This window comes from Glycine soja, unplaced genomic scaffold (genome assembly GCF_004193775.1).
Source record: "Glycine soja cultivar W05 unplaced genomic scaffold, ASM419377v2 tig00104511_1_pilon_84547_1256723, whole genome shotgun sequence".
Classification (NCBI taxonomy): Eukaryota; Viridiplantae; Streptophyta; class Magnoliopsida; order Fabales; family Fabaceae; genus Glycine; species Glycine soja.
This window is the reverse complement of record NW_021144441.1, coordinates 500,905-511,656: the sequence shown is the minus strand read 5'-3', so window position 1 is coordinate 511,656 and position 10,752 is coordinate 500,905. Positions and strand designations below refer to the sequence as shown.

At 34.3% G+C, this 10,752-nt stretch overlaps 1 protein-coding gene and 1 pseudogene across 3 annotated transcripts; one reads left to right on the top strand and one right to left on the bottom strand.

Annotated features, from left to right (window-relative positions):
* The first annotated feature begins 880 nt into the window (after nt 1-880).
* Nucleotides 881-5,729, top strand: LOC114404573 (annotated as a pseudogene).
* A 1,133-nt stretch (nt 5,730-6,862) lies between these two features.
* Nucleotides 6,863-10,236, bottom strand: LOC114404542 (protein DSS1 HOMOLOG ON CHROMOSOME V-like). Of its 3 annotated transcripts, none has more exons than XM_028367445.1 (3): nt 10,098-10,213; nt 9,810-9,917; nt 6,863-7,301 (listed from the first exon to the last, which is right to left on the bottom strand). In XM_028367445.1, exons 2-3 carry the CDS (start codon nt 9,898-9,900, stop codon nt 7,171-7,173), a joined length of 222 nt encoding a protein of 73 aa, XP_028223246.1. In that variant the 5' UTR covers nt 9,901-9,917; nt 10,098-10,213; the 3' UTR covers nt 6,863-7,170. The 3 variants fall into 3 exon arrangements, with proteins under 3 accessions (XP_028223246.1, XP_028223247.1, XP_028223245.1); XM_028367446.1 differs by having other exon boundaries at nt 9,810-9,936; nt 10,098-10,204; XM_028367444.1 differs by having other exon boundaries at nt 6,928-7,301; nt 9,810-9,908; nt 10,098-10,236.
* Nucleotides 10,237-10,752: the final 516 nt, after the last annotated feature.

Sequence of the window (10,752 nt, the reverse complement as noted above, 5' to 3'; positions counted from 1 at the left end):
CTATTAAATACAATAGCCATATATGCCAACCCCACCCTTGTCTTCTGCTAAAAATTGGATTAAATCATAATGTTAACCATAGGCATTAAGCTATATATGCCAAGTTCTAACATTGAACTCTTAAGTTAATTGCTTTGTGATAAATGGTCAGTTGCTTCTGTGACTAGTGTTGAGTTTTGAATGATATTTTGACATTTTGACATTTTTCTTCATTCTGCAGCCTTATCGTTAGTGCATTTGTGGCAACTTCTTTGGCTTTTGCTTGCTTCTCTACAGCAACTTTAGTTGCAAGGCATAGGGAGTACCTCTACCTTGGTGGTTTGCTTTCTTCTGGGCTGTCCATTCTTCAATTGCACTAAGTTTGGGGTAACTAGCAATGTTGTTCTATTCTTTTAGTGTGACTGATAAGCTAGAAAAATATCCTGTATACATGCCCAACTCTCATTAGCACAGCTAGTTCCTCTATTCTTTGTTTCCTTATTTAATTAGGAATCTTTTATTAGCGTAAATAGAGGCTGGTGTTTAGGAAGAAAGATTAGGGATTAGGTAGGAGAGGACTGAAAGCGTAGAAACAGATTGGGTTTTGGCCTTGGAAAAATATATGTATTATGTATAGGATTCTTTGAAGGAGCAAGCGTCACAGGGTTCGTTTGTCCCCTATGGACGTAAGGATGTCCTGACTGCTGCCATTGGGCGACCAGAACACCCTGGCCGTGTGCGTGCTGCTGGAGCCGGTGTCACCATCAAGCAATACTTCGGATCGGCTCCACGAAGCTCCCGTAATTCCTCCTTCATCCTTCCCAAAGAACTTGAGCAGCTCACTCAACAAATCAGGGACCAGCTGGAGGAGTCGATCACAGAAAAAGTGACTTGGCAACTGATGGCATCCTTCAGCCAGATGCAGTCCCAGCTCCAATCACAAATGCAATCACAGGGACTTGCACTGCCTCTAGAGCATGCAGTTGGTCGCTCAGTTGCTTGTGTTAGCACAAAGGGGAGTTGTGTTGATCCCTCACCGACCGATCTAGAGATAAGTGACTCAGACAAATGCGGGTTATACATCGAAGAAAATCCTTCTCGCCCGGTTGCCCTAGGAAGAGTTTATGAGGGATCCACAGTTATTCACAACATCCCTTTGTTGCATGGCCAGGTGAAGGTTGGTGTTGAGGAGGTTAAAGATGCAGAGGCTCCCATTCTTATACCCACTGATGAGGTTCAACTAGTGGGGTAGGAACTGAACACCTTCCTTGCTTGGCCGACACATCTTGTGAAGCGTGTATTAGAACAGGCATTTTACTATGATTATATGCTTCTTTTTTTCAATTGATTTTTTCACTGTAATTAAATTATGTTGTTTCACTATGTTTGATAAACAGGCAATTGTGTCTCCAGCAAAGCCTCCTGATAGGTCGGATCCTGAGGTCGATGATCCCTTGTATCTGATGACATTGACCATCCCACAGCTTTTCTTGAAGCCTCTCCAGGTTATGTGGGATGCTATCGTGTTCGGGGTGTTTAATCCAGACTTTCCATTATACATCAAGCACGAAGATCTCTCTGAAATTGCACACGGTGATCAATGTCTCAGCATATCTGTTATATAGTTGTAGATTCTGTAAGTCAATTTAGATTATTGTTAATTACCTAATTTCTTGTTTTAAATTCATACATAATTAACTTTGTCTTAACAACAACAGGCATCTAACTGAGATAAATATGCGAGCGGGGAATTCCGATGTGTATGGATTCCTCGAGCCACAGTCCATTCAGAGATTTGGGCAATCGCAGTTTGAATCGGAAAGTTACATCAAGAGTTGGATGCATAGTTCAAAACGCAATGTCTACCTTGGAGCCTACCTGAATGGGTAATTCAAACAAAACAACTAAATTTAAATAATTTATAACACTACAATAACCCATATTTGTCTCCACTGCAGCGGGCACTAGCAAATGGTCGTCATTCTGCCTAAGGAAAACCTTGTTGTCTGGTTTTGTTCCTTGCATAACAGGTCAGACAACTACCTTAAGGGAATAATGAACAGGTCAATGTTGTTTTCAATACATTTGCATTAGCATAATTGAACAATATCAATATTTTAATGTTCATTGTATTCAACAGTGCTTTGAAAGGACTTGATGATACTCCACAACCTAAATCCAAGGCTGGTGCTAGGTGGATTGTTGTTAAGGTACGTAATTTAAATAAAACATCTACTTATATATACTGCTTATGTGTGTGTACACTAATTGTAGTTAATGTTTAATAAATATTCAAATTTCATTATGTATTTAGTGTAATAGACAAAAAGGAAGCACCGAGTGCGGCTATTACGTCATGCACTGGATGTCCATGATAATCTTAGGAACTTTCAAGAATAATTGGGAAATGGTAATTGTTTATTTCAAAAAAAAGTTTATTTTCTTGTTATTGGTATTACATTATTAACTTATGTTTTATTTGATCATACAGTATTTTAATGATGTTAGACCATTGGAAGCAGAGAGATTGAAGGCGCTTCGCATCCAGTGGGCACAATTTTATCTCAAAGTTAGAAATGAAAGTTAGGATGTGAGGGAACTTAGGATGTTATAGAACTATTTCGTTTTACGTTTCTTAATTAGTTTACTACCTTGTTTTACATTTTTGTCAATTGCTATGTCATTTGAACATTGAATATTCTTTATTGATTAATAAATCATTTATTCATAATAATCAATTGATAGTTTAATATAGCTTTCTGCTAAAAACTGTTTGAAAGCAGAATTCAAATGATATATGTTGTGATCTGTGGTCTAATTTCAATTTTACATGTTAAATTTTGGGTTTTTTGTAAAAACAGAAAGTGTATTTAAAAAAAACCTAAAATCAACATCGGTTTTCTACAAAAACTGATGTTAAGTTATACAAACAACAACGGTTTTTCAAAAAAAATCGATGTTAACATACAACTTAACATCGGTTCCTCAAAAAAACGATGTTGTTTGTGTAACTTAACATCGGTTTTCTACGAAAATCGATGTTAATATTCAAAACGTTAGCATTGGTTTTTATAAAAAAAAATCGATGTCAACGTATAGATTAACATTGGTTTTGTATAAAAACTGATGTTAACGTTTCTAACTTAACATCGGTTTTATACAAAACCAATGTTAATATATAAGTTAACATCGATTTTTATACAAAACCGATGTTGATCTATAAGTTAATATCGATTTTGTGAAAAAACCGATGTCAACTATCAATATTCATACACTTTTTTTGGTGTAATTCTTATTATATAACATCGGTTATTTAGATAACCGATGTTGTCAATTTTACATTAACATCGGTTTTGGAAAACCGATGTTAACGATAATATTTTCAACATCATTACTCAACATCGGTTAAAAACCGATGTAGAAAGTCCTAAATAACCGATGTAGAAGGTGTATTTTCTAATAATGCTAGAATAAGAACGATTGTGGGAGACACATGGCTAATGGCAGCGTGTCATTCTTCCATTCATTTTGAGTCAGCAATGTATATAGGAATTGCTAGCACTTTGTGCTGCAAATACCCAAATAAAGTAAATAACCAAAGTGACTATCATATGCCCTACACAAGAGAAAAAGTGCAATATAAAAGCACTTACGTAATACATTGGTCAAATTGCAACATTTGTAAAGCTAGTTGAGGTTTGTGTGTATACAGCTACTATCTCACTTCTTGTAGGAATCCAACTACAAGAAGTATATAGAAAAGCACCATTAAACAGTGTGAGGGACCAACTAACTTTTTCTTATAAACTAAGGTGGACTTTTAATAAACAAGTTATTTCACCACTCCTAGAGCTACCATTGCAATCTCTTCACACAAATTATAATGTGAGCATTATAGTAAGTGCTTAGTCAGATATTCTAAAAACAATGAACACTTTTCCAAAAGCATTTTCTTATTGGTGTGTAATTCTTGTTCTGTTTCTTTCAATATAACACACTTGGATTCTTCAAAGAAAAGAAAGAAAAGATAAAGATATTCATTTCAGACTCAAATCTCCTTTGACTATTTAAGGATGCAATCACTAAACTGAATGTTATGTTTCAGACACTAGAGCAGCCAGAGTGAAAATGTGTTCCCATGCCTCATTTTCCATCCTAACTTGTTTCTTCTGCTGCTAATAGTTGGGTGTCAAGCTCAACTTCGAATTGATTACTACAGAAACACATGTCCAAATGTTGAATCAATTGTACGCGGTGTCAAGCTCACACTTGTAGTCCAACATATAATTTTTAGTCATATAAAGGGGAGGAGGAGACCAAGGGCATTGAGGAAGTTGTTAAGAGAGATCTCAAGATAACTAATATATCTAAGGATTTGGTTTTTGTTTTTGTTTTTGGAAGTATTAGTAAAATGTTAGGATCCCTGCATACTCCATAGAGTATCATATTTCTTTTGATTTGTCTTTATAAAATTGTTTTATTCTGGCTATGTGGAAAACTATATGTAACATGTTAGTTCCTTGTACAATTTAGCTGAACACCAAATGAACATTCACTTGGTTTCAAGCAAGAGGACCATCTTATGCAGTAGAGTTGGGAAGGCTCGATGGGAGAGTCTCAACAAAAGCCAGTGTTAGACACCATCTACCTCATCCTGAATTCAAACTAGAACGACTGAACCAAATGTTTGCTTCACATGGCCTCACCTTTACGGATCTAATTGCTCTATAAGGTATTTCATCCATAATGAACAAAATACATGTTTGATATCCAAGAGTTTAAGCTTGTTTTTGGATATACATTGGGATTGCTCAAACCTACATTTTGCAATAGGCAAGGTAGATTTAGCTAATTTTCAAATTATTTGGTTTTATGTTAGCAATCAAGTCTCCAAAATGCATTTTAACTCTCAAATCAATTATGAAAAGAAGCAAGTCTTGTGTAAGTTATTCATTAGGTTGGAAAAATTATACTTTTTATGAAAATAATCACTTCACTTGAAACTTACTTTTAACCGGAATCAATGGAATCAATTTTACAAAATCAAGATACTCCAAATCAACTTTATAAATGCCTATTTGAACACACTCATAGAGACATAAGTCCTATTTGGACAAATTTCTCAATAAACACTTCTAAGAAAAGAAAAGAAGATAAAATGAAGTTTTTCTCACAAGTTAAATGAGAAAACTTCTATAAATTAACTTATGCATCCAACAAAATGTGTTTCTTATTGGAATCTAAATTAGAGAACTTCTATAAATCTGATTACAGGAGGAGCACATACTATTGGGTTCTCTCGCTGCAACCAGTCCTCCAAACGGATTTACAACTTCAAAAGAAGGAAAAGCATTGATCACACACTGAATCCTGCGTATGCAAAACAGCTCAAGCAAGTGTGTCCAAAAAATGTGGACCCCAGATTAGCCATTGACATTGACCCAGTTACACCTAGGACATTTGATAACCAATACTACAAGAATCTTCAGCAAGGAAGAGGACTCCTTGCTTCTGATCAAGCTTTGTTTACTCACAAAAGAACAAGAGACCTAGTGAACTTGTTTGCATCCAATAACACAGCCTTTGAAGCTTCTTTTGTAAGTGCCACGACGAAGCTTGGACGGATTGGGGTCAAAACGGGCAACCAAGGTGAAATCAGGCGTGATTCCACAATGGTTAACCGAGCTACTATCCATGTTTATGTTCAGATATTGTCAAATTCTTCTTTCAATCTTTTCTTCTTCTTTTGAGATTAATAAATACTCCCATCTGTTTTCAAGAAGAAAAAAATTGATTTCACACTTGTTAAGAAAATTAATTAATTTCATTAAACTGGGTTAATCTCAATTAAAAATTAATCTTTTTTTTCTTAAATTACCCTTCCCTAGTGCACTTTAGTAGAATATGATTCTAAAACAGTTTCCAACAAGACCAGGCATGACTTCAGTTTTTGACTGATTCGGCTCAATTCAAACAGTGAAGCGTTAATTCATTTTTATCTGCTATTGCTACAACCACATCAAGCTATGATTATGTACCGCAATGGATGCATTAGACCGTGACAGTTGCAATTGCAATTTAAAAATCTTATGGATAACCTTGTAAAAATAGGTAGCCATCAGACTCGACTTATTATGGCTGGGCGAAAACACATTAAGATTTAAGATTGAGTTCAATATTGAGCAATACTCCAACAGTGTCAATACCGATGTATTGAGCTTTTAGTATGATCTTAGTAAGCACTAACACTAGCATACTACCCAGATAAAATGATGACAATAAATACTACCAATTATGTTATTTGGTAGTAAAGAGCATAGTATCTATGTATCCAAAAGTGCATAGGACCTCCTATAAAAGATGGAGACAGTGAAAGAGACTACGCAAATTTTCAAAGGACTCATTTTTTTATATACAACTTCAAGGCGGAATGAAGATGGTATTTGAGTCTCAGTCTTTCTTCGTCATTATATATGATTTTTTTTCTCAAAAAAGCAGTAAACCGGTTCTTCTCTAAGCTTTTCCAAACTCCTTAAACTGTATAGAAACTATAATCTAAAATCAAATCATATAAAGATATACACAATAATACAAGTTCCTTATAGTTTGGTTCAGTTTCATGACTGGAAAATAAAACAGAATCAAACAGATACATTTTTATCCAAAAAAAAGGTCAAACTTAGGATCTTTTAAACAAAATTATTTAAGCTTATTGAAAAGAATTATAAGCTTACCTAATAATATTCTTTTAGCATAACGAATAAGTAGTTATTTACCAAGTGTTCACCAAATTATTTAAGTTTTTTCAGACTTTTCTGTTTACATTGATTATTCTGTTAGGAAATTCCTGTTTGGAACCAGTGGACAGCAAGAAAGCAAAGAATGTGAACTCAACTGCACTTTATGCCAGAATTGTTCATAGAAAAGCACACCCACCCAACCCCAAAATGAAAATAATGCAAATAATTTGAGATTGTAAATCAAATCTTAAAGCCTTGTACATAATTCAATTTAAGTACAAGCACTCATTAACTTCTATGCAGATATTCAAGAACAGAAATACTGTCCCTATTCTGTTCTTACAGTCTTACATTTCCTTCCTAACAAGGCATAATTTTCATTTCCTTCCTAGAGCTTAAACACCCAAGTCATATAACATGTTATATCAAGCAATAATAACTAGCAGGTGATTTAATTCTTATTAGTGTTGCTCTCCAACTCCCTTTTCAACTGGAGAGAGAAATCATCACTAACATCATCATCATCCCAATCATCCTCCCACTGCTGAGTCACTTCTTTTCCTTCCTCTTTGTCATCCCACTCTGAAAGTTGTAAAACAAATAAAGTGCAACAGAAATAAGAATAAACATTAGAATGACACCAAGGCCCCAACAAATCAAGTTGAATAAGCAGTTTCTAATTCCTAAAGAATATCCAAATACCATCACTAGAAATAGAAAAAAAAATAATAATAATAATTCAAGCAATTAAATGAATCCTAATATCTGCACACTAAAAGTGTTTAATAATACTAATGACTAATGAGACACAGGATCAACAGCATGAGAAGCTAACTCATGACAGAATAATGCCTCTCTGGATGTAGTAAGATAGTGTTAGGTAGACATGTTAAAGCATAACAGAATATGCATAACATGAGTTCTAGTTCATTGTAGCAAACTAACAAATGTCACTTGTGAAGCATTAGGTTTGATGGGGAAAGGATTCGGTGACTTTGTGACATGAAAGTCTTCTGAGCATCTGTGCCATTTGATTATAATGGCTCCAATTTTAGCATGTGACCTTTAAACAATATTGCTTCCAAAACAACCACTTCTGCAACCAGCACAAAAACCTGTCTTGCATTTCACCAAGAATCAGATGCGCCCATCCCCTCTTCTACCCCAGACACACTCGATGCCATCATCCTCCACTCTTCCCAGTACTCATCAAGTAGCTCATGTGGAATAAGGGGTATTGAAATTGGAAGCGACTTTTTTGCTCATAGGGGAAAGGTAAAGTGCATGCAGAAGACTTGGGCTGACAGTGAAGGAGAAGAGTAAGGTGAGGATCATGGAACAGGTGGCAGTGAAGGTAAAGGCAGTGGAGGTTGAAGCTGCCACATCGGTGCAAGTTTCAATCATAGAGAGCAATATGCTGTTGGAGATCAAGTGCCCCCACAGAGAAGGGTTGTTTATCAACGTGATGCAGATGCTAAGGGAGGTGAGGATAGAGGTTAGTGGGGTTCAGTCATTTAACAATGGAGTGCTCATGGCGGAGTTGAGGGCCAAGGTGAAGGAATATGCAAACGGGAAGAAGGTCAGCATTGTGGAAGTGAAGAGGGCACTTAACCAAACTATAACCCATGCAGTTGACTAGCACTATTCTAATTTGGGCTTTGTGCAATGAGGGGTGCATGAAGTTAGCTACCATATTCATGGCTTGACTTTATGAATCAATGTTCCAAGTGGAATTAACAGGGCATGTCTTCCATTTTAGGAATTTCTGGACTGCAATAGATTCAACTATAACAATCATAATGAAGCAGTGTCTGGAATGTATGCCTTCCATTTTAGGAATTTCTGGACTACAATAGATTCAATTATAACAATCAAAATTAAGCATTGTCTGATTTTCCTCCCCTGTTTGTATCAGAACTGATGTTGCTACTGTAACGAGTTTCAGGCAATGGCTATACATGGATGGAATGTTACTATGTTAGTGCAAAATATTACTAAAAGAATGTAACTGCAATATGTCTGACTATTCCCAAAAAGAATTACTGCACCAACAATATTATTTGATATATACAAAAACAAAGAAGAGAATAAAAGACCAGATCATCTTTCAATACATATGTTGCCAATCATACTACACACTCCAACATAATAGGAACAGACCAATAGCTTCTATATCCAACTAAGCACAAGTGAAAAAAATATATGTGCTCTTGTGTTTTCTCAAGCTGAACATACAACTGTCTTTATATGCACATCACATAATATATAATCAATAGAGATAATAAAGTATGCAAATTATTCAAACAATGGAAGCTAACACATCGAACAGCTTTCCATGGAGAAAGTTAATTGATTGATTCTTAAATAATTCAAACAATCAACAGTCATGTGATTTAATAAAACAAGTACTATGTACTGGATTAAGGACTAGCCTCATCAAACAGTGCCGATTGCCTTATGAATTAATAGAAGAGAAAGCAAGTTAATACAAGATTACTAACTATGGATAATGTAAATACCCAGGTTGTAAATAATTAACTAGAAAAGTCCAGTTATATGGCAAAATCGAAGTTAGAAATTTAGAAGACATGGATACTGAATTTTATTATTTTAAACATTTGAATACATAGCTTAAATTTTTTCCTTTAATTCGATATTATCTGACGTATTGTCCAATTTTCATTAATTGACAGGAATTTTGTCAATAATTTTCTCCCAAAAAATGAAATTTAATTGTTAAATAAACAGGATTAATATTAAGAAGGAAACAAAAAAGAGAATCATTTTACAAGTAGCCAATCAAATGCTCCCTGAGTATCATACATTCATCATACTAAAAAAATGATATATAACATGGCAGATGTATTAATCGAACAGCCCGATGTTTAAAAAGCCACGGTGACTTTTGTGCCACAAAGTTACTGAATCCTTTCCGGGTTTGATGAAAGCTTTACTGACTACCGATTTCTTAAGGGTCAAAACATCAAATAGGTGGTGTTCAAATAAATTCTAAAGGCAAAACTACTTAAGAAACAAAACATTAACAACAAAAACTGAAATGCGTGGAGAATCGAGAAAGAACGAGATTACCTTCATTGATTTCAAACTCTTCAAACTCATCATCGTCTTCGAAGAGATCGATCTTGACGTCCTCAGTGACTGCTTTGGGTTCGGTCGCCATGGAAAAACCTGAATTATCTGTGGTTATTTCAAAGACCTAAATGCTTATATAAATTTGATGAATTCACGAGAAAAATAAACTAACGTTTGATAAAAATAAAAAAATAAAAAAAACATAATAAAGGTGTGCAATCAAACCAAACAAACAACCAATGATTCATACAATCGATAATTTATTAGAATGAAAATAACACTCACAGATGATGTTGGAGTATAAACCCTATGAGCGAAGAATCTTGTATGTACTACTTTTGAATCAAGCAGCGTGCGTGTCTGTGAGGAAAAGTTTCTGGTGATTAGTGAATGTATTATTTATATACTGAAAAGAAAATTGGCGAGAAAATAGAACGGTGTGTGAGACTGAGAATTTAAAAAAAAAAATGAATTCAAAAATAAAGGGAAGAAAATTTTAAATTTTATTTTTAGAGGTTAATTTTCTTTTTTTTTTCATTCTAAGTCTTTTTTACTGGTTTTTCATTTTAAGTTTGATTAAATAAAAAAAATGTTATTCTAACAAAAAAAATAAAAGAATGGTATACATATCATTTAATTTTTTTTATAGGTTGTTAGGTTGTGATAAGATAGAAAAATAAAAGAGGTGTGAGAGACACCAAAAAAAAATTAAAAAAAATATAGGATTAATTATCAATTTCTCAAATAAATTATTTTATAAGAAAGAAGAAGAAAAAATTGTCAAAAGACAGATATTCATTTCAGTTTCATTTTTCTTTTTCACTGCTTAAGGAGGCAAATTGTCCTAAAGGGGCTTCTTTTAGAAACTATTTTCCATAATGGGTCTGTTTCTAAACAAATACCAATATGGTGTTGTTTTTCTACGTAAAATGTGGGCAAA

Excerpts from the sequence above, each read along its gene's own strand:
- LOC114404542 (XM_028367444.1), bottom strand. The coding sequence starts at position 9,900 with ATGGCGACCGAACCCAAAGCAGTCACTGAGGACGTCAAGATCGATCTC. Across the intron at positions 7,302-9,809 it reads AGAGTTTGAAATCAATGAAG|AGTGGGATGACAAAGAGGAA; the intron begins GTAATCTCGTTC and ends TACAACTTTCAG.